This window comes from Vidua chalybeata, chromosome 1 (genome assembly GCF_026979565.1).
Source record: "Vidua chalybeata isolate OUT-0048 chromosome 1, bVidCha1 merged haplotype, whole genome shotgun sequence".
Classification (NCBI taxonomy): domain Eukaryota; kingdom Metazoa; phylum Chordata; class Aves; order Passeriformes; family Viduidae; genus Vidua; species Vidua chalybeata.
Window position 1 is genome coordinate 29,450,421 of NC_071530.1, and position 22,284 is coordinate 29,472,704.

Below are 22,284 nucleotides of genomic sequence, written 5' to 3' on the forward strand. Positions count from 1 at the left end.
ACTGCGTGCCAGCCTCTCGACCTCCGCCAGCTTCCCACCCGGTGCTGCCGGAGAGAAGAAGCCTGTCGGCTCTTGTTCCTTGTTTTCAACTTGAGAAATGCGTTACGCTTTTCTTTTGTCTCCCCTTTTTGGCTTCGCCGGGGTTCCTTCGCTTCTCCCCCCCGGGGAGGTGCCGGAAGTGGTGCGGGCGGGCGGCGGCGCCCGTGTGTCAATGTGTCCGTCCTTCACTCCTCCATTGTCTCCCGCCGTCGCCGCTGCCGTCGCGCTCGCTCGCCCTCCCCTCCCCGGACCGCGCAACCACCCGACAGGTGCGGCCGGGATGGGGAGAGCCCCAGGCGGGAGCCGTGCCGGAGCCCCGCCGGAGCCCCGCGGCCGCGCTGCCCAGGCGACGGCGGCTGCTGTGGGGCAGCTCCGGCCAGGCGGGCGGGCGGGCGGGCGCGGCGGCCATGGCGGGGCAGGGCGGGCGGCGGCGTCACAGCCCCGGTGTGGGTGCTGGAGCCCGGGGTTCGGAAATGCCGCCGTTCGTGGGTTTGTGGAGCACCGGCGGCGCCGGGTCAGCTGCGGGAGGGCGGCAGTGCGGGCTCTTGGCACGCCGGCCCTTCCTTCCATGCTCCCGCTTTCCTGCCTTTTTATGGCATCGGTTGGTTGGGTAGTTGGGCTTTTTGTTGTTTTATTTTTTCCAGGCAGGAAGAGCGTTTTGTTCGGCTAAAGCGGCCGAATGGAGCCGTGGTCTTGCCACGGCATCGTGTCTCCGGGAGGAAGCGGGCGCTGATGGATCGGGAGGGGAAGGAACGCGCTCAGGGTGTTCAGAGCGGCGCCTTTTGTTGGCGCCTTTCTAAAATTAAACTGTTGGTGGAAAAATAATCTTTGTTACAGATCCAACTTTCCAGTATTCCAGCGGAAGCTCGGTAGGCACAGGGACGATCCTGTCGATTCCCTCCCAGGGACAGCGACTGAGGTTTAACATTTGATTTTTGCCTGTGTTTATACCAGAGAAAAGAGCAGGACCCTGGTACTTGATGCTGACTTTTACCCTCTTTTGCTCTACTCTTAAATGTATATTTTTTGTATCCTTCCTTTTAAGGAACCCATTTTTTTTCCTGTAACTAATTTTTGAAGGCATGGCTTTATCAGTAAGCCGAATTTTTGCGTTCTTTAGTACTTCCAGGTCACCTCATATTTCAATACCTCAATATATTTTGGCATTTCTCTTTCTAATACTAATTTTGTTCTCTATTTTGATACCTGTTGATGACTTGTTGACTGACTTTCAGAAGTGGTGAAGTCTCTCTCCTAGAAGAGCATGCTCTCTGAATATAGTCTATCTTCGTAACTATTTGGTAAAAAAGCCAAAATGTGATACAATTTTGTTTTAACTAAACAGCCAATTTGCATACATTTACATGATTTTAAAAGTCATGGAAATAAAAGGATGTGCCACCATCTAGTTTTACTTGCATCAACAAGTGTAAATAAAACAGATTGGTTTGGTCTTCAGATTATAAGAGATTCCCTTGACCTTTTTTGTGGGAAACCAAAAATGTCATGAAGGAAATGCTGTTGAAGCACAAGGGCTTTTAATATTCTGATGCAGAAAATTATCCCCATGTAGTGCTAACAGAAGTATGTCACTGGATCAACCATGAAGGCTGAAATTAGGATTTAAGTGGTCTTTTGTTGGTTCACTGCAGGGTGTGAATTTTACCTGCTGTGAACAAATTTTGTGATACTATAGTGCCTCAATAATCTCTGTGGCACTATTAAATAATAGCCTTCAAACTTCCTTTTGCATTAAAAAAAAATCCCCAAAACTGTCGTGTATTCAGCACAGAAAAGTATGCATATGACATTTCTTTTATTTAATATGAGAATGTCATTATTGCCATCCTGCCCTTGCTCAGAGCGAACAGACAGTTTTTCCTTGGCAGCCTTACTGGATCTCACTTGGTGACTAAGGCTACAGGAGTGTTCCATCTGCAAGGGTAATAAAATACTTTCAGTGCTAGTTAAAACATGTTTCTCACTCTTACCTGGCTTCTGTGTGACCTTCAATCCTGTAATATGCAGATACTTCACAATCTTCAGATCATCCTTGTGAGAGTGTGAGGAAGTGGCATTGCCTCCATTTTATGACTATAATTTGAAGCATGGAGGCAACAAGTGATTTTTTTTTCAAGGCAGTGTAGGGAGTCAGTGTCTCAGCAGGGAACTGGACATAAAAATGTAGGTTCTGTGCATTTGTGTCTTTCCCTTTAATGCATTTGCTTTTATCTGCCGTATCTGTTTTTTTCACATATTTATGATGTGTGCATTTCTGCTTGGTAATTAATAGTTTATATTTTGACTGTTACAGAGGGTGAAGGAAATGTTAACCTCACTGTGATTCAGAATATTTTCTAGATTTTAAATTGTATGTTTACATATTAAAATTTCCCTATTTCCTCATCAGGTGATACATCTGGTACTTGTGATTTGTGAAGCAGGAACTAGTGGTGGCATTTTTCCACAGTGGTTTGCTGGTTTTACTGCATGGAGGTGTGCTCATGGGGATTTGTGATAGCTATTGTTAACCAATGTGTAGGTGATCCTAAATGCCCATGAGCAATTGTCAGGGGTAAGATTCATGCAAGAAGATAACAAGGATTTCTTTAATCAAGTAACATTCATTTTGGGAGAATGTACAGAGTAATAACCTTTTTCTTGAGTCAGTTTGGGGAGAAGAGACTGCCCTATGCCTTGGAGAGTGCACCATGAAACTCTGTCTTTGGACATGGAAGAGAGGGAAAGGAAATGCTGAACTGGTTTCACTGTTTTCTCTCAAATGACCTGCCTTCATTTTTGTCTTGGAGAGTTGCCTGAATTCTGGGTGTGTACTCTGCAGAGGTCAAAGATCCCCATAGTTGCTTTCAGTGCCTGGGCCTGGTAGGGTCAGAAACCTGTCTGACCCACTCCATTTTGTCTAGGGGAAAATAAAATAATAGGTCAAACAAGTACACATAGTTCTATGACTTATTTCCTAGCTCCCATCTCACTGGTTCATCTAGGGATTTACTTAGCAAGAAGTGGTGTCTTTGTTTACCTTTATATTTGACAGCCTAAAGCAGGCTGGTATGCCTTTTAAATTTAGGTAAATTGTGTGTTTCCAGCATCCCATGATTATAACTCATGACTGCTTGAAAGAGGACTGCTTCTTTCCTGTTTTAGAGCCTGCTGCTTCATGGTTTTGTTCAATCCCCAGCCCCCAGTTCCTGTTCTGGGAGCCGATGAGGAGCTGCTTCCTGTTCAGCCTTGGCATGCCATCAGGCATTGACAGACCTGTGGTGTCCCCTGCCATTGTCTTTTTGCTGAGCTGAAGTCTTAGGTGTATGCAAAATCCATTACGTATTGTTGCCAAGTGTGTTTTTGTAAACTAGCTCTGTCTTCCTGCATGCCCTGGGCAATAGGAAATCTCCTGCAAGTGGTGTTGAGCCTTGCAGACAGACCCCCGCTGGGTTTTGGTCCTGCTGTCTCCAATCCTTATAATTATATCCTGGCCAAAGTTAAGAGGATCTAATAGGATTATTCATTTAGATCAATTCAAGTTCATGCAAGTTCAAGGGGTTTTTATTGCTAGAAACATCCTCTGTTTTTTCCTCTCAGATCTCACAAATAGTAATCTGTGGATAAGTTACTTCCGTGCCCCCCCAGCCCAGTTGATTGGCATTGTATAATAACTCTTAGACTTCTTTAAGTGTTTTTATTTTATTGTAAGGGAAGTTTTTTCAACTTTCATTTGTTTCTGGGTCTTAGGGCAGCCACTTGGTCTTTGTTATGATCTGTCAACGTTGCTAAGGCCTGTTTTATACCAGGGGGTGGGGTAGATTATAAAACCACAGAAAAATAACTGAAACTGGCGAGCACTGATACGCATTTTTGAATGCAACTGGTGTATCCGCAGTAGCTACGCACAAGGTATTCCTGTAGCTAAAATGCTAGTTTCAGACCTCACTAGAGATCTCCACCTGCTACCAGTTCCTTGTGAGACCTTGCATAAAGTTATGCTTTCTCTACACTTTGAACTTTAGAAGCAAATCCCAGGATTGACTCTAGCTGTATCCAAAGTCTGGCTAGATGAGGTTTATTGTTTCTTTTCATCTTCTCTTGAATCCTGACTTGAAGGATTCTTACATATATGGGACAGAAGGACACCAAAGTATTTTCCAAAAGATTGTCTGATGCAGACTATAGGATGAGCACGGTTGAAGCGAGCAGTGTTCTCTGGCAGGAAATACGGGTCAGAGCACTGTGAAAATACCAGCTTGGGGCTTGAACATCTGTATAATAGTAAGGAACTCCTGTGTAGGCTTAGTAGTCTGATTTAACTTAGGTGTTGGTTTGCTCCAAGACTTGACCTGATTGAGCAGAGCCAGCTTTGGTGGTTTTGCACCTAAAATATATCCAGAATAGCAGTCACCTGTAGAATATTTTTGAAAGGAAACTGTTCACAAGTTTATTTGTATGTATTGTGAAGTGCATTTTTGAGCATATGCTTTTATTTTTTGTGTCTTTAACTGCTAATCATGCCAGGCAACCAGAATCTTCCCACAGGGAGTGAGGATTAACAGAGCAAAGAAGAAATTTCGAGGTGCTCAGGTATTGTGATGATGATCATGGGCAATCCAAGTGCCTTAGATGAATGTTCCAGGTAGTTCTAGTATGAGCGGCTTGCTCAGACAATACGTGCTTTGTGCTTTTCACATGTAGCTCAAAGTCACTGTGGTTTTATTGAATTAAAAGCAATCTAAGCTTTAAACAAATTGTTTCATGCCTATGAATTCCATGTAGTTAGGTACTTGCATTTTTTGGAAGAGATGGCATGCAAGCAGCTTTTTGCTGTTAAAGACTGAGATGTGTTTAGTGACAGCAAAGCAGTATGTGTCAGAGTATGCCTGAGCACCTTGGAAGACAAAGTTCTTTCCCTCTTAAGCTTTGCAGGTGGTAGCAATAACCCAGCAAAGCATTAGTACAGCTTCTGTAAGAGTTGGTTCTCAATTGCTTTTCAGACGTCTGTTCCTAAAATAAATTCAAAATTTCAGAGATACAAAGCAAATAATATTACATAGAGGTGCAAGGGACATACATCTATGTTAGGAGGAGATTGAAAAATTACAGCACATACAGAATTTGTACTGGTTTTAGGAATTCATGAGTGCAATATTGGGAAAAACAGTGTTAGCACCATTTAGTCAGTGACAATCAAACCTTTCTTTGGTGAAGAATGGTGGAGGCACTTGGGTTAAACATTTAATTAGGTCTAATTAGTGAGTAATTTTTTAACCTCCAGACAGGATTATTTAAACTCTGCTTACAGTCATGTGCAGATATATGTACCTCTTTGTGGGCTTAAGGTTATTGTTTAGGACAGAAGAATTAGATCATGCATTGAATGGATGTGTGCTCTTAAATTCAGATTACTTTAAGAGGCATCATCTTTTATTCTTCATTTTCTGTCCTCATTCCTCCTGTGCAAATTCAAGAATTCCTACATCTGTGTTCCTCATAAGGCAATATGCTGTCACCCACATCTGTCTCTCTCCCTGAGCTTACGGGTAAAGTAATGCCATTTTTATATTTTATGAGCAGTAAATCACCTGTGAACTGCCATGGTTGTCCATTAAACTGTAGATTTGATTTCGGAAATGGTTTATTTTTCCGTGAGATCCAGTGTTGATTAAAAATTACTCCTCTCCTCAACTGCAACAGTACTTACATATTAAAGTAGTAACTGTCTGTTGAAGGATAAATAAAATACACAGGGATCACTCAGAGGTAATGCTGGTGTGTGAGAGGAAAATTGACAAATGGAAAAAATTTATTTTTTCTCCCTAGGGAAAAGTCTGTGGAGTGCAATAATCCTCTGCCATTCCTGAAAACCCTTTTGAACTTCCTGTACCATAGTTCTTAAATGTAGCTGTAGATCTTGTAAGAGACTGCAAAAGTCAAAATAAAAAGCCAAGCAGAGTCCAATACCCACATGCAGTGATGTGGTAGCCATTTTACTGCACTGAAGTGCTCTTTACCATTCTTACATGCTGTACAGCTGAGAGCAGAATGAAACACTTGAGTTTCAGGGTTTAACAGCTTTGGTCTTCTGTGAAGTGTGGTTGTATAGTCCAAGCACAATACAGGGAGCTCATATTTTTCTAACAATTTGCTGGTAAAACTTCCAACTTGGATCGCTGTTTGTGATAGGGATGGTTAAGTCCAAGTGTGGCAGTTTATGTAGATCAGATTGCAGGACTGTTCTTACTCCATCTTTAGATACATTTTTCTTGGCTAAGCTGGTTTTAATGAAGAAAAACATATTCCTCACATGTGCCATATAAAACAAATAATCACTGTTTTGTTTTTTAAATTACAGCAAGTCAGGAGAATACTTCCAGGAAGTAAATCAGTAGTAATTAATACTTTTTCTGTGAAAGCTTTTAGTTGCTATGTGTTTAAGAGTTTTTGAAATTAGAAATGAGGTTTTTTCCTACTGCAGAAATTATAGAATGAATTTTAAAATTCACTGAGTCCTTCATACATATGTATGTTTTGTCATTCTGTATAAGGATTTGCTCTGCAAAATCTGAGCTATTCTTAGGCTGGATGGAGAAGTTTTGCTTAGAGATCACTTACAGTTTTTGCAGGCTCAAAGTGGCAGACAAAGATTACTGCTTTTATTCAGCCTGTAAGACAATGGATTATCTCTAGTGAGAATTAGGACTGAGACAGATCAGGCCTAGGAAATGCTAGACACAGTCTGGGACAGAGAATGGCCAGGGACATTGGAAGGAAACATCTTCTGTGATGTCTTGAATCTCAATGAGTTACACCCTTCTACAATTCCTTCAGCTACTGCAGGCAGAACAATTAAATATGACTTTGGGGTTGTACTTGCTTGTAATAACTACTGCCTCATGTGTTTTCCTTAGATGTGTTTTCATGCAGAAAAGAAGTCTAAGCAGTTCAGCGGTTTGTAATTTGCAAGCTAAAGTGATCCTTTCATTTTAGCTTTTGTTTCCATAAATAAAATCCTCTAGTTCTCTAGAAATGTTTTTAAGAGGGAAGATACATACAGTGCATTCAAGTTATACATTAGTAATTTTCTTCTGATAAGACACAGGTGAAATCTTGGGAAAATACTACTGAGCATTAGATACTGGGCTTGTCATTTATTTTCACTACCATTTCCTGCCTTGAGCAACAGACAGTTGGAAAAACAAAGTATGTTACTACTTTTAAATGCTTGAGGAGATGTCAGCCCTTTAGAAGAGGGGCTGGTGAGTTTCTTTTCAATTTACAACCTTTTTTGTATGCACCAATATTGGTGTGAGTTTGGTTTGAGTCGGGTTGCTTTTTTTTTCTATGTCTCTGCACCATTCTGAAGCCTGTGTTAAGTCTTTTTTGTCTTAGGTCTGCTTTGGCTATTTTCTTAATGTGTGATTTCTTGTGACTGTGACCTGAGGATCTCAAAATCATCAGCCAGTGCTATGGAAACCCAGTGTTGCGCTGTTGAATACCATATTCTGCCAAGATGTTTGTGGATTTCTTTCTCTACATTTTGTATGAAAAGAGGCCCCAGTCAGTGTGACCCCTGGGCCATGTGAATCCTTGGCTCTGCCTTTCAAATTTATCATCCTCTCATCGGTCTCAGCTGCCTTCCCAGCATGAGGAAACATCTACTTCCATGCTCAAGCACATGCATGAGGTCTTTTGCCAGGTGTTGACTTTGGCTGTCTTGTTTTGTGGGGCCTTGTTAAAAGGCTTCTTGAATTAGAAGAAGGAAAGGATATACATAATTCTCTAGAAGAGACAAGGGAAGGGCTTTACTTTGTCAGTTTATTCCTGTTAGATTGTTGGTGTATGCTGGGAAGTGCCTTTTCCCCAATGTACTCTGCCATCAGTATGTCAGTTCGCATTGCTGTTGTGCCTGTGAGATTCTTCATGATGACAGTGGACTGGTTGGTTGGTGATTCACGCTGCTAAATTGTCAGGGCATCAGACTCTCAGGTCTCTCCTGAGAGGAGATTGTGCCATTCTTGAACTTTTATCTGTGAGCAGTGGTTCCCAGCTCAGTGAAACCAAATGTGTCAAGCCAAAGAATTTCATGGGTAGCCTGCTGGATGCTAGGATTAGTTTAGTATCTTAGTGCCCTCCCTAAGGTGTATTTTGTTGAGGTAGAGGAAGGCCTCATTCTTTCCCCATTTTCCTTTGTCCTGTCAGTTTAAATAATTGTTGACCTTTTTAGTAGGTATTGGCACTGCAAAAGCAGTGTTATGAGGAAACAACATAAAGTCTTTGGAAGCTAAGGGAGAGCAAAATCTTGGTGATAGGGACAAGAACTGTAGGCTGTGTTCCCCATTTATTGTTTTCAACATACTTGTTACATTTTTTTTTGTAATCCCAAGATAAATTACTTAATTTATGGTGAAAAATAGGCTACTAAATTACTGAGTAAAGTACCTTAATTCATGTTCCTAACACTTGATTAATAAAGGTCCATATAGACATATTTTTATCTGAAATATCAGCTTTATTTTTGAAGCATTGTCAAGAATAGCAAAAAAATACCAGTTACTGCAAAGCCTTCAATTGCGAGTCATGTTGAATATCTGCTCTCTTCTTTTAGAATTGAAAAAAACTTAATTTAGGTTGTCACTTCTACCTTTGCATTTTTATCCTCCCTTAGCAAAGAACATAGGCTAACTTTACTAGATCTTCAGCTCTACAGAATGTATCAAACTATGCAGAGCAACTTTTGAAGTGGGATACAAATGTGTCGGTTTGCATGGCCTTCAGCAGTCAGTTCTCTGACTTGGAGACTGTATCCAATGATTGAACAGCCCTGCATTTTAGGATTCAGCTAGGTTAACTGCCATGTCTTTCTGAAGCCTCAGAGGGGCCAGCCAAGCCTTTCATTGTGGTTTCTCAGTCCAGCAAAAAAAAAAACCTCTAGCTGTCTCATTAGTAAACCTTCTAAATTATTCATAGTTTGCATCTTCATAGGAAGTGAGTTGTAGAAATCTAATGTAGCTTTTACTGGTGTTTTTGCTTTCTTGTACAAATGTGTGTATGCATGCACCTACAGATACACAGTCCATGGAGCCCTTATTAGGTTATCTGCAGAAGTAGGTTGCTGATATTGGTCTTTCCAGTGCATGAACAGTAATGTAAACAAGAAAATAGATTTCCCTATTAATAGTGTCAAATATCATTGTGCCAAGCTGACGTTGACATGGGCCAAACAACCACAAAGTGGATGCATGCTTTTTCTGAAGGAAGCAAGGCTGTCTGGCATAGAGATACTTTATGCCCTTTAAAAATGATACTGAACATAATTCTAGTTAGAAATCCATAACACCTGCAGTAATGCTTGGCTTCAGAAACTGGGTTGGGAGTGGGTGGATGGCTGTGGTCTGATACTGAGGCTATGCTTTCAACTTATTTGTGGTATGTTGGATTTTGAAGCTCAGCCAACAATGAAAGTTCTGTGAATTATTTCAGAAAGATAAATAAGCAGGTCTACTGAATTAACGAAAGAACTGAATAGTATACAAATAGTAATTGCCTTATTGTTAATTTTGGGTGGGTAACTAAATTCCTAACTCTGCCTAGGATGTTTGTAGGTATCACTGAGCTACAGACTTTCACACAGATGGCCAATCTGCAGGTGTGAAGTTTGATCTGATTCAGATACCTAAAAAGTGCCTTAAATCTGAAGCTGTGAAGCTGTTCACCCATCTCACTCTAAGATGGGCAAGCAGAATACTTTAGATAAGGTATTTTCTGGAAATGTTTGTTTCTCCTTATGGTGAAAATAGGCAAGAATTGCTGGGTCAGACTAGGTGTCATAATTCATTTTTTAAGGCAAGTCAAGTGCAGCCCATATTTGGGTTCTGACAGTTGGCTGTTTAGTCAAGAAAAGTTGATAGGGCTTTTGGCTTATCTGATTGCCTTCTAGAATGATCAACAGTGAAACAGGGACTGGTCCTCACAACCAACAGCAATTAAATTGCTGGGTTTGGCATTGAACTGAGCTGACTGACAGCTCTCTGTGCTTCCATTACCAGTGTGTGGGCACAAAGCACTGCAGTGTATTCAGCACTGCCTGCTGCCTCTGTGGTGGAGTGCGGTAAAATAGTATATACCTGCTCTGATCTACATCTGGGTGAAACAGATGTCTCAGTAACTTCTACTAACTTCTTGTAATGTGATTAAGCTCTTAGGAGATGACGCTAATACTGGAAAACAGATACAAATTAGTAACACAACAGGCTAGTTGCTCTATTTTTTTTCTACCTCTAATGATTTATTTTGTTGCTTTATTTGACTTCCTTTTGTGGCAATGTTTCTTAGTTCTGAGATTTTGGCCACCTGTATATATAAATGTGTTTTTGAGAACCAAGTTTTCATCTGATTGCAATTATGATCAAAATTGCATATAATTACCACTTTTTGAAAAGCAAAACTTAAGAAGCATTCATAATAGCCATTGCTTGCAGTGCTGTTTTTATAGATAGACTGTGAGTTCTTTGAGTTCATTTTGATGTATTTCAAAGTCTCCTGAATATAGATTACCATCAAAGACATATTCTAGGTTTTATGCTTTTATATTTCCAGATAAGTCTTGAGTTTAATGTCAGTTATGTTTAGATACAGGATGGAAGAAGATTTTTCTTAATCTAAGCAAAGTTAAACTGTGAAAATTGAGAGAAGATGCAGTGCTTTGAGAATTTTCAGGACTGTGTCTGTGTATGATATTCTAAAATAGGGGAAGCTTTGCCATACATGATTGCTTGGTATTTGAGCTTTGGATTACCAAACCAAAACTGATCTCCCATTTCTGATATGTGAATAGTGTTGGAGTCCAATACTCTATGATCAGCATCTTTTAGATATTCCACATATGGGAGAGTATGATGTTTAATATCTAATTTCCCCACCTGAAGATAGCTGAGATTATGTGGGGTTTCTGATTTAGTAAAGTAACACAAATTATACTGAGAATGTCATACAAATGTAAATGACACGTAATAAAGTAAAGCAGTTGCAATCACACAATTCAATCACAATACCAATGTGATTCCCATTACCAGTCTTGACAATATTCTCTCTGGGCACCTCAGTTTTTGGAAAGAAATATGTGGCTTGAATCACAATTATGTCTCAAAGATTTTTGCTCTCTGAAGAAAACTGGTTTGAATGTTTTCCATTATCTTACAAAAAGCAATTAAAGTCCTTCTGCAAAATTAGTGATACAAGAAGCTGACCCAGGATAGTCCTCATGGGATTTCTGTTAACTTCTCCTAACCTCACCTTACTCAGGTGCCACCCAACTCTCAGTGCTGGTGTCCTAATACTCCTGGGTGGAGTATGCTGTCATGGGTGAGTAATGTGAGTAATGTCTTGTGTGTTTGTGAATTTAAGAGACAGCCTTCTCATACCAAAGCTCATACCAAATTTCTGGGAGAAATTTGCCTTGGGTCTATAGTCTCATCTCTGGAAGTGGCCTGTAGTGTTGGTAGGTGAGAAAAGAAAAACAAAAAACAAAACAAAAAAACCACACAAAACCCAAAACCAGTGTAGAAAGAAGGGAGTGCTAAACTTCTCTTTCATGTCCTGTCAAACTCACAGCAATTTTCAAGCTTAGAAGGTTATATCATTCATATGTTTAATAGCCCTGGATACACTCTTCTTCCATTAATTCATCTAAGAGCTTTCAGGTTTCCATGTAGAGGTGAAGAAGTGCTATTCTGAGGTAAGGCTGAGAGTGCTGGTATGGGAGCTGCCGAGCAGTGGTTAGGATAGCAAGTGTCTGCTCATTCTGTAATAATTGTTTTTCTGACTCACCTAGCATAACAGTTGATTGTGTAGGCACTCCTTTATTTCTTTTTTCCCCCAACACGTAACTTGGATGTGAATCAGTATCTATTGCCATGGGGTTATCTTCGCTTGATCTGAGAGGAGTTGTAGCCACCACTGCCTAGAAAATAACTGCAGGTTGAAGCAGTCCAAGCATTGGTTGCTTCTATTCCCCACTCCAGGAATTTATTTACCAAAACTGATGTGGTCTGTCAAAATGTTCACCTGCTCTGAGGAGGAAGAAGCAGCCTCAGGGAATATGGGACTGCTTTTTGGGATGCAGAGTGACACAGACTCCATTTTTTGTCCAAGTGAATACTGCTAACAGCATAATCAGTGTTAGCTGGTATGTTTGGAATACTCGATATGGTGAAAAATGTTGTATGTTTTCACTGCTGGCCCTCTGTGCCAGAAAGATCAGAATTCAGATATCTGGCAGCTGATTCACTTTCCCTCAGGTAAAAAAAACATGCATTATCTTGGTGAATTCCTTGCACATGCTTTGAAGAAATAATTAGGGAGTTCTGAATTGAAACTTGCTTTAATGCTTAAAGCAGCTGTTCTGTTAAAATCAAGGCCTTCACCAATTGCAGGTGTGTAGGAGGTGCTGGCTATTAATACATCCCTCCTCCCATTACTGTATTTAGTTCATGAAATAATGAACTGCTAGCATCTGGGGGGCATTGCTTTCTGGAGAATGCACAGATTGTATTTATTTTTAACCTTATCCCCTAGTTTATCAGTTTTCAAGTGCTGCAGTGCTGTATCCTGGAGGCACTAGTGATATCCAGTGCTTTTGCTGCTTCTCAGAGCTTTGAGGTAGCAAAAAGAATGGAAGAGGCACATCTTCTGATTTTATTGTTGATACTGAAATTGCATGAGTAGGGTCAACATTATAAAAACTTCCAGTGGAAAGATACATTAAAAAAACCAGAAGCAGGATGGACTTGAAGAGAGGAGTGGTTCTCTATGAGAAAGCTGATCTTCCTGCCTTCATTACAGAACTGTTATTGTGTTTTCTTGTGACTTAGCAAGCTTTGTTTCTGGGAATGAAGCCTCTCTAGTACTTTTTTTAACATGTTTTCTTCCCAATACCTGTATTTATTGGTTTATTATAGAGCTGGTTACTATAAAGAAACTCCATGAATGTTTTCTTGCAAATGTACTGTGAACAGTGCCTACTGTAGTTGTCCCCCAAACATTAATGAAGGATTGAACTAAATTGCTGCAGTACTTTTACAGTCATGCTTTTGCAGAGTTTCAGTTTCCTATAACAAAATCATCGTTATGGCAATTGCTAAGACAGTTGTATTTTTCAGGATGATCAGGATATCTAATGTCTCCAAATTTGAGAACCCTGTTTTAGCATTTACACAGTCCATTGAAAGTGGTGTCTTGTGTGAGGAAAAGACTTGGTTAGCTTTGGAAGAGTTCTGTCTTTCTTCCACTTTTTTCTCAGTTCACCTGACCCTGATCTCTGCCTGATGCTGTTTATCCCCTTCTTTTTCTAAGAGGTTTTCCTTTTGGCAAGGTATGCAAGCTTGGAGTTGACATTTTACCTTCAAATGAATGCTAATTGGCTATGAATTGATCTGTAGCAATGCACCATCTCTATTATTGCAGCCTATTCCAGTTAAGAGTATAGCACCTAAGAGAGCTCTCAACAGTGAGAAAAGCTCCTGCTAATACCTTGTTCTTAAAGAATTACATCTAATTCTTCCTCTTTAGTTGCTGGAAGAAATCTTGTTACTGAAGGACAACATTTGTTGTGTGTCAACCTGAGTGTGTGATTTAATTTTCGTAACTTGTATTTGTACCTGCCAATTATTAGGAATTTTTTACTCTTTTTTTTTTTCTTTTCTTTCACTGTCTGTGCCATGACTCATGCATTTTTTATATGATTCCTGATGACACACCAGAGAAGTCCATTGTCTCAGTGCTCAGTTTACAGTTCTGTTGACACTGTGAACTGCATTTGAAAGTGCTTCAGTAGTGTTACTCATCTGAGCCACTTCTGTAGAAATTCCTGGTTAGTGACCTAAGAAATACCTGCTGCCCTGAAATGAGTGCAGTGAGGTGCATCTCTAATGCAGTGTGTGGTTGTACATTTATTGGTGGCAGTAGGAACTGGGGTTTTTCTGACTGTTTTTCAAGAAATATCTTCCTGTGCATCGCAGTTTAGCTGTTAGGTGATGTGATGTATGGTGCAGACTTCAGTGAGTCCATCTTCTCATTTTTTCTCGGTTTATCATGTTCTTAAGTGCCATCTGCATGTCTACCAAGTCCATCTACATATATTTTAAATAATTCCGGTGACAGTGACTCTACCACTTCCCTGGGCAGCCTATTCCAGTGTTTCACAATGCTTTCAGTGAAGAAAATTTTCCTACTACCCAATTTAAACCTCTCCTGATGTAACATGAGGCCATCTCGTCTTGTCTTGCTGCTCATTACTTGAAAGAGACCATCTCCCCCTGGCTCTGGCCTCCTTTCAGATGGCTACAAAGAGCAGTAAGGTCTTCCCCTTCCTTCTCCAGGATAACTCTTCACAAGCTGCATGCCCAGTTCGTTTTTGGAGAATCTTGCATGAGCACAGGTTTTTATTTATTATTTAATGTGTGGTAAGTTTCATTCTCTCCAGGTATTAGTTTCTACTTGCTGCAGAATTAAATCGATTCCTTGATTCCTTCTGTTTCATCTCCTTGTTTTCTCTCTCCCACTAAGCATGCTAATAAGGGACAAATATTTTTATTGAAATATATACACTTTTTACTGTGACCAGTACTGTTCTGTGATTAAAAAATAAACATTTTTAAAATATTTAAGTGCCTTGAGAGCTTCTGGAAGGCTCTTTAGGGAAAGACAGGGCATGTGGTTCAGCAATATTCATATTTCATGTAAACATTAAAGCCCCATGTTGATTGTATTTACCCTGCAGATTCTTATGTTACTGTTTTGTCCCTGCATGTTGCTGTTGAGGCTATAAAATCAGGGAAGGGATTTTAATGTGGCAAGAGCCTGGCTCTGGCTTTATTGTTCCTGATGAGCAGCAGCTTTGGGTTAAAGGTTTCATAAACATGGCAGCTGTGCTGGTGCCTCTGTGGCAAGTCTGCAAGATAAACCTGATTGCTGGTGCTGCACTTCCTGGTGATTTGTGCTGTGGTTGAATTTACAGACCTCCAGCTTATTAGTCACTTCTTAAAAGCATCCCAATGTTTTAGGCACAAAAGGCTCAGTGTCCCAATGCAAAGTGGGAAGCCTGATGAGGATTTGTTGAGAACCTGTGTCTGCATCGCATCTGCTCTGTCTTCTTGTCCCCTTACATTGCTCTGTTCCTCTCTACTGGTAATGATTTATAAGTTTTCCACCTACAGATTTTGTTAGCTCATGATCTAGCTGTCTGTTGCTTTTCAGAGAGCAGAGACAGCTGCTGGCTGCATGCTGACATGTTTCCTCTGGCAAAAGTGCAAGGGCAGCTTTTCTGCTATGCTGCTCAAGTTCAGTAATTTGCATTTAATGTAACTTCTTGGCTTGCTGCTGAAAGGGGTGGAAAACTCTCTTTATCCCAAGCCTGGAACTGTAACTGTGAGAGAATGAAAACACCCAATAACATTGCTGGATAAAAAAGACCCAGTATGACTTTTTAGTGTCCTGGATATTCTTTGGTGGGAAAGAAAAGATTGGCTTTGATATGTGGGTTGGGATGTTTCCTTCATAGCAGCTGTACCCATCTATGCTTCTATTTTACTTGCCTTTGTGATGAGTGCCCCTGTCTTACATGATATCTCAGCAAGGGAAGAAGATAGAAACAACTCCTGCCAAGCATCTGTTCCTGTGAAAGCTGGTGGTGCTGTGTTGGTGGTGTTCTGGCAGCTCTCTTCATCGCTGTGTCAGTCAAATGCCATCGGTGCCAGTCCCCACAGCAGCAGCAGCGTCCTGTGGAGCTGTGCTGCCTGACCCCCCTCCCCAACCTCCCCCAGTCCAGTGAGCTGCCCAGAGGGTCACTGCCTGCCCTGGCGGCTGTATTTTGTGCCCTGCACACAAAGAGCCATAAAATCCTGGTAGTTTTTATTAAAATGTTCTTTTTCTTATGTTGTCTGGAATTGATTCCCTTCTCTGTAACTAGGGCAGTGAAGTTTTGCTGCTGTGAAGCAACTGTTCCCAGATTCATCTGAGCATGTTAATGTTTGAAGAATCTCAGATGATTCTGGTATTTTGGTCCCAAGAAGTGCAAAATGATGCTTAGAAAAATAGTGTTGCTTTGAATAAAGGTTTTCAATATTTTTTTTTCAATTTGAGCAAAAATCTTTCCAAGAACAAATGGTGGAAACTTCATCCGTACCAAGGTTTTAAATAATTTTGGAGTTAATCATCATAAGAATTTCCCTGTGGTGTGGATAAAAGACTGCATTTTTCTATCTTAAGCAAATTCATACTTGCTGAAGTGGTGAAAAAACTTTTACTTCATCTGTTGCAGGTTTTTAAAATTAATTTTATTAATTAATGCTGGATTTATTAATTAAAACTGTTACAATTTTTATTAATTGTGTGAGAAGGATCGCTGGATTAGAGTAACTGCTATATAATGTGTCTGCATATCTACAGCTGTATATGTCCCTCAGTTTTATTTTAACTGTCTAGGGTCATTAGCATAAAAATAAGGAGCAGCTGTATAGAAAGCTTATCTCCTGGACTTCAAGGAGTCTCAGGAGACTGTGCCAACTCACCAATTTATGAATTTTTAAAGTACTAATTTTTTTTATACAAGCTTGTTAATAAGAGTGGGAGTGGAATTTGGTAAACTTTAAAGTCATACTTTTTTTTTTCTGATGAATTTTGTTGCTGCAAGTTAGTAATTAGCAAGCTTAGACATTTTGTGGTTTGTATATAAAATGAACCCATTGTGGAGCGTAGTGCCATGTTCTGTACTGCTCTGACATCTGCTTGAATACTGAGCAGTAAATTGAGAGTAAAGCTTCTATTGCTGAGCCTCTCCCATCTTCTGCTGAAGAGTGGAGTCTGTGAAAGGAGTGAGCTGTCATTTCCATATCTCTTGCTTACTTTCCTGCTGACAATTCATGTGAATCGTGGAGGATGTTGGGCTACAAGGTACAAGTTTGGCTGGTGGTTTGGGTTTTCTTTTGGAGGCTATTCCCTTCCTACCCATACATGTCCTTAAGATCCTAGCGCCACTGAAACCATCATGACTTCTCTAGCTGCCATTTCAGAACTGGCCATTGGCTTTGAGCCACCCAGGTGCTGTACCTTTCAAAGTGGAGAATATATGTAAGAGTTCAAGGTCTTAAGTGATTTCAAGGTTTTACAGCTATCTGACACCATGGAGGCAGGCTGCACTCTGTGATGCAATCAAATGTGCCGTGCAAGTTTATATGCTGCCACCTTGAATTTACAGCCTTCAGCTACCACTTTTGTGCTGTTGTTGGTTTCTTAAAAAAGAAGTTTTTGCATTGCATTCATTTTCGTAAATTTTAAACTATTATGCAGGCATCTGTTGTGGTAGCAACAGCACTTTAAAATCTCATTTTCAGGAGCTGATGTCATTCTTGATTGTTGTATAGATCACTGGGTTGGTTTTGCTCAGTCTCAAGATGCTGTTTCTTAATGAAGGATCCTGAGCCATTGCTTGAGGCAGTGCCTTATAAAGCCAGACCCTCACTCCAGCAGATTAAAGCACAGTACATTTAAAGCTAAATATAGAAGAAGGCATATCCTGTGTTCCTAGTAATTAGCTATTCAAGAGTCTCTTCTGTTGCTCTGAACCTCTAGTCATTAAATCTGCCACAAGTTGGGAGTCCTGCTTTAACTGTTTGTTTTTTAAAATCTTTTCCCCAGCTGTTTTAAAGGACATATTTTATGTTCACAGGCAACAGTTAAAATCCACAGTCAAGCTTCAGGTACATGCAAGTGTTTTTGCAGCTTAAAAATACACTGGATCCAAGGAAAGAAGTCTGGTGTTAGAAATTTAGTGTATGCATTTCTGTCTTTTATAGAAACAGTGAAACTGTACCAGTATGCTGGGTTGAAGGCTTTTGTGTGTTCCTTAAGGAAGTGGGCACTGTGACCCCAGCCTGACAGCATGTTTGTGCTCTGGAAGAGCTGTGAAAAGCGGATTCTTACAGTTCTTACCTGCTGTGTGGCTTGCTTGACAGTTTCTTTGCAAACCTCTTGGGCTCCTCTTGCCATCTCTTGAAATGAATGTTTTTAGAATAAGGTGTAAGGTGTCCAGGCAAAACATAAGAACAAGTAAAAAATAACTAGGTGAATGTTATTGATAATTCTCTTTACAAATAACTGAAGGTCAGAAAGACAAAGCAGATAAATATGTCAAATCTAGCCAGTCACTGGCTAGAGGCTGGGCTGTTTCTTATCCTTGTAGACTGCTAGATTATCTGCCTAATTAACTTATAAAGCACCTCCTGTTCCTCTAACACCGAGCTGTCTCATCTGGGGAAAGAGCCTTTTGAGCTCTGCTGTGAAGGCACTCCTGGATCCTACAGCACTTTGAAAGATCCCATGATATCCTGGTTTGTCATGTATAACTCTTTGCAGATGAGCAGAATGTTTTTCCAGAAGGCTGTTAAGTGTTGCAGTTGTTTTGAAATATTCCTTGGTCTGTTAGAACTGCAGCTGTAAATCTCAGTGATGAGTATGAATCTCAGTTGAATTGCTTGTTGTGTATTTGTGGTTTTGTGACTTACAGGAAGCAGACCTAGTCTTGATTCTGAACTGTACTGGCTATTTCCAGTTCATGTGCCTGCGTGCAGAATTTTTGACTGTGGATAAGTGGTAAACCTAGACTAGAAGGAAGTGATTTGCCAAGTAAAACATTTGAAATGCTGCAAAAGTCACCAGCTAGGGATGCTGCCATTAGAAGTCTGGTAAATGGAAATACATTGTATATAGCTGGAGCATTGTTAAGGGAGTTAAATGAACTTTGAGGGGCAGAGAAAATGCTACTTGGATAGTAATGTGTGATTGGTGGCTTCTTTCTCAGCCATGGAGCTTGAGTTTCTTTTCATTTGTGGTAGGAAGCATGTTGGTAAATCTGTGTACTTCTAAACTAGACCTACAGAGTCCACAATGAAGAAATACAAATAATACAGATTTCTGTAAAACTATAGTTATTAGAAGAACACACTCAAAGTCTTGCATGAGAAGGCTTAATTTTGGACAAGCAACTCGTGTAACAGTGATCTAATGGCCTGCAGGGTGTGGAGTAGGTGGCCTCTAAGTCTCAGGGCTGGCAGGTGCTGTGGGCAGGACAGGGTGATGACCTGTGGTGATTCCTAGTGCTGCAAAGCTTCCTTTTAACTGCTGCTGTTTGCATGCAACTCTTGGTTTAGCTGCTCTTTGCGTAAACTGCATTTTGTGTGATGAAACTGATTATATCCAAAGCTTAAAAATAGTTTTGTTTTCTTTAGATAAAATGGCATTAATATGTTATCACTTCCCAATTTTTTTGACATTATGTGTTAAGATTTGCTGTAAAGGTTGGAAATAATACAAGCCCAGTATTTTTTGCTGTTGTATGATGTGCCATGTGTCCTTAACTCTGTATTTGTGCTCAGAGTTGATGGGGTGAGGGATTTGTTTATCTTCTGTTATTTTTACAACACCCACATGCTTTTCAGATTGGAAAGTTGCTAAGATACAGTGATGCTTGTAAGAAATGTTTGATTAGAATTTGATGGTTAAAGCGCTGTCTTTATGGTTAGACCACAAAATCTTGTCTTGAGGTGGACAGTGCACAACCGTGGGCATCCGTCTGCCTGGTGATTGTGCCAAAGGGTGAGACCTGTGCCATGCTAAGCCTCACCAGGATGGTTCCCAGTCCTCTGCTTTAGTGGCTTCTGTACCCCCAGTGTCCCCATGAGCTGCATGGGCAGTGATGCTGTACCCCTGCCCCAGGAGTAAGGGCAGTGACTCCATCACCTTCCTGGTCAGTTTTGAATCTTCTTGTTTTTTTAGAGAGATGCCAACAGCCAGGTTTTAAGAGAAACACATCTCATTGAAGTTTGGATTGTAGTGCTCTTCATCTTAAAGATAATGTGAATTACTCTTGGAATATGTATTAAGAACTTTCTTTACCTTTCATATGTTGGGATTTTGCTATACTGAGTTTTTATTTTGCCTTTAGATTAAACTGTTGCTGTAAATGCTAGAAAATAAATATTTTTCCCTTTTTTTTCTTTCTCCAGAAATTTTATGAATAAGAATCAGAAGCCGGTGCTAACAGGCCAGCGGTTCAAAACTAGGAAGAGGGGTAGGTTGCATTACGTTTTTTGCTTTATTCTTTGTTAAAATGACTAGAAACAGAGCAGGTGGAATGGTTGAAAGTTCAGCTAAAGGATTTTTCTCCCCTTTTTTTCAGCCATGTCAAGAATGAAGATGTTACTTTTAATGAAGCTCTATGAATTCTATTATTTTCACTGTATATCCTAGGACTTTGTTTAAAATTTGAGTTTATTAGCTATGAAGTCATGTGGAGGCTTCAGTTAAAGATTAGATGCTAAATGAATTTATGGTATATTTACATATGATAAAGAAAACTTGTTAGATGTTTGGTTTGTGTGTTTCTCAAAATGTCCTTTTCAACTAAGAAAGCAAAATACGAGCTTTTATTTCAAGGTTGTGTAAAGAAAATTACCTGGGCTTTTTTGGTTTGATTTTAATTTTTACTTCTTTGACTCAAATCAATGCCATGTCTGTAAGTGAACCTTTCATGTCTAAAAAGGAATTTTCTCACCTTCCTTCTCCATGAGATGGTCAGATTATCTCACTGGCGCTGATTTCAGGTCAGAAGGAGGTCAGGAATTTCCTCTTTCACAAATACTTATTTCTCCTGTGTTAGTGCAGGTTTTTTTTTAATTGTTAAAATGAAACAATTGTGTGAGTCCCAATTTACTCATTGTGATACTGATTTTCTGTAAACATGAAAAACGCTTTGTTTCATTAAGTACAGTACAGCATCAATTTTTAAAGAAAGCTGAGTGATGCTGCTTTTACTGACCACCACCACTATTCTGGCACAGCAGGTGTTATCCTAACATGCTGTCTCATACCATACTCAGAATTCATTTGTTACAGTTTAGGTGGCTGGGATGAATGCCTAACAGTCTGAGGCAGAGATACAAAATACATGTAATTAATATTATTTTATTCCCTTCCTGCTCCCCCACCAAAAAACCAAAACCCTAAGTATGGTTTGTGAAAAGAAGGATCACATTTTTTGTTGGTATAATAGTCAATTATTGCAGCAGCCATGGGTGGGGTTCCTATCTGTCATGAAACAGACTTTTTCCATCTTGACTTTCCTGGTTTTGATCAAAAGCTAACATGTCTTAAAAGCTTATCTAAATGTCTTGTGACAGAAAATGTAAATATGAGGGTTTTCTTAGTGGGGATGAGAGAAACAAGAGCTGGTAACCTTTCTCAGAAAATTTCAAATTCTATCACAAGTCTGAACAGCTGAATGATGAGTGTCTAGAGATCTAGGATGATCATGAAGCTTAGGTAGGAATTGCAAAATAGTTTGTTTCAGTCATGTTAAAAAGCAGTGCCAGCTTTCTCTCATCTTTCCTCCCTTGCACCTAGCACTTCTTCAATTTATTTCACTAATACAGTCTCTTAAATGCAAAATGTCTTTTCTATCGTGTACATACAACGTTTGTAAGGATAAATAATTAAAAAAGAAACCAGTATTGTTTGTAATTAAGTATCATGGTGCTCCAGTAATTAGTCGGATTAACTTTCTATCAGCGTGGTCGAGAGCAGTGGGAGCTATACACTGCATTAACTCACAACCATATAGGTGTAGCCAGAGGAGTGGAATTAGCAATCCCTAACGAAATCTGTCTGTCAGATCAGCAGTAAAAGCACTCAGACATGCACACGGCTGGATTGATCCCATGTATTTTTCAGTCTAGTCAGTCAGTTGTGGTAAATATGTTACTTGATAAACTTGTCTTAGAAAATATTCTCTCTCTCATAGAGACTTTCACCTTAGAGACTTTTCCACTAAGTTTGGCATAATCTGTCCTAACACAGATTTGGTCTTTGACTCCTATTTAATTAGCAATAATTAGAATAAATAGAGATATTTGATTTGTAATTCTCTGCCTATCCCTTGGATTTCTGTTTACAGTGATTGGAAGTAGCCCTAGGTAACTCGCTGATTACATGGAAGACAGAAAAGACATGGGTGGTCTGAAAGAGTCATTGGGATTTTTCTTTTGAGAGAGGTTACTTAAATGGAATTGTGGATACTAAGTGGCTTTAATATAGAAATTTTAACATGCAAACACTTTTTGTACTCAAAGCATAAGATCTCTTCTTCAAAAGTGGTGTCATCCTGGTTACCTTAATATTTTAATAGCC

At 39.9% G+C, this 22,284-nt stretch overlaps 1 protein-coding gene across 3 annotated transcripts in view; it reads left to right on the forward strand.

Annotated features, from left to right (window-relative positions):
• BZW2 (basic leucine zipper and W2 domains 2) overlaps positions 1–22,284 on the forward strand; it is a 56,278-nt gene that overhangs the window by 232 nt on the left and 33,762 nt on the right. Inside the window, exons 1-2 of one of the 3 annotated variants that reach the window (XM_053961363.1) lie at positions 202–308; positions 20,106–20,170. In XM_053961363.1, the coding sequence (XP_053817338.1) occupies positions 20,113–20,170 (58 nt within the window). In that variant the 5' untranslated portion in view covers positions 202–308; positions 20,106–20,112. Of the gene's footprint in view, positions 1–201; positions 309–549; positions 641–20,105; positions 20,171–22,284 lie in introns of those variants that run through there. The other 2 variants (XM_053961372.1, XM_053961353.1) reach the window with 2 other exon arrangements.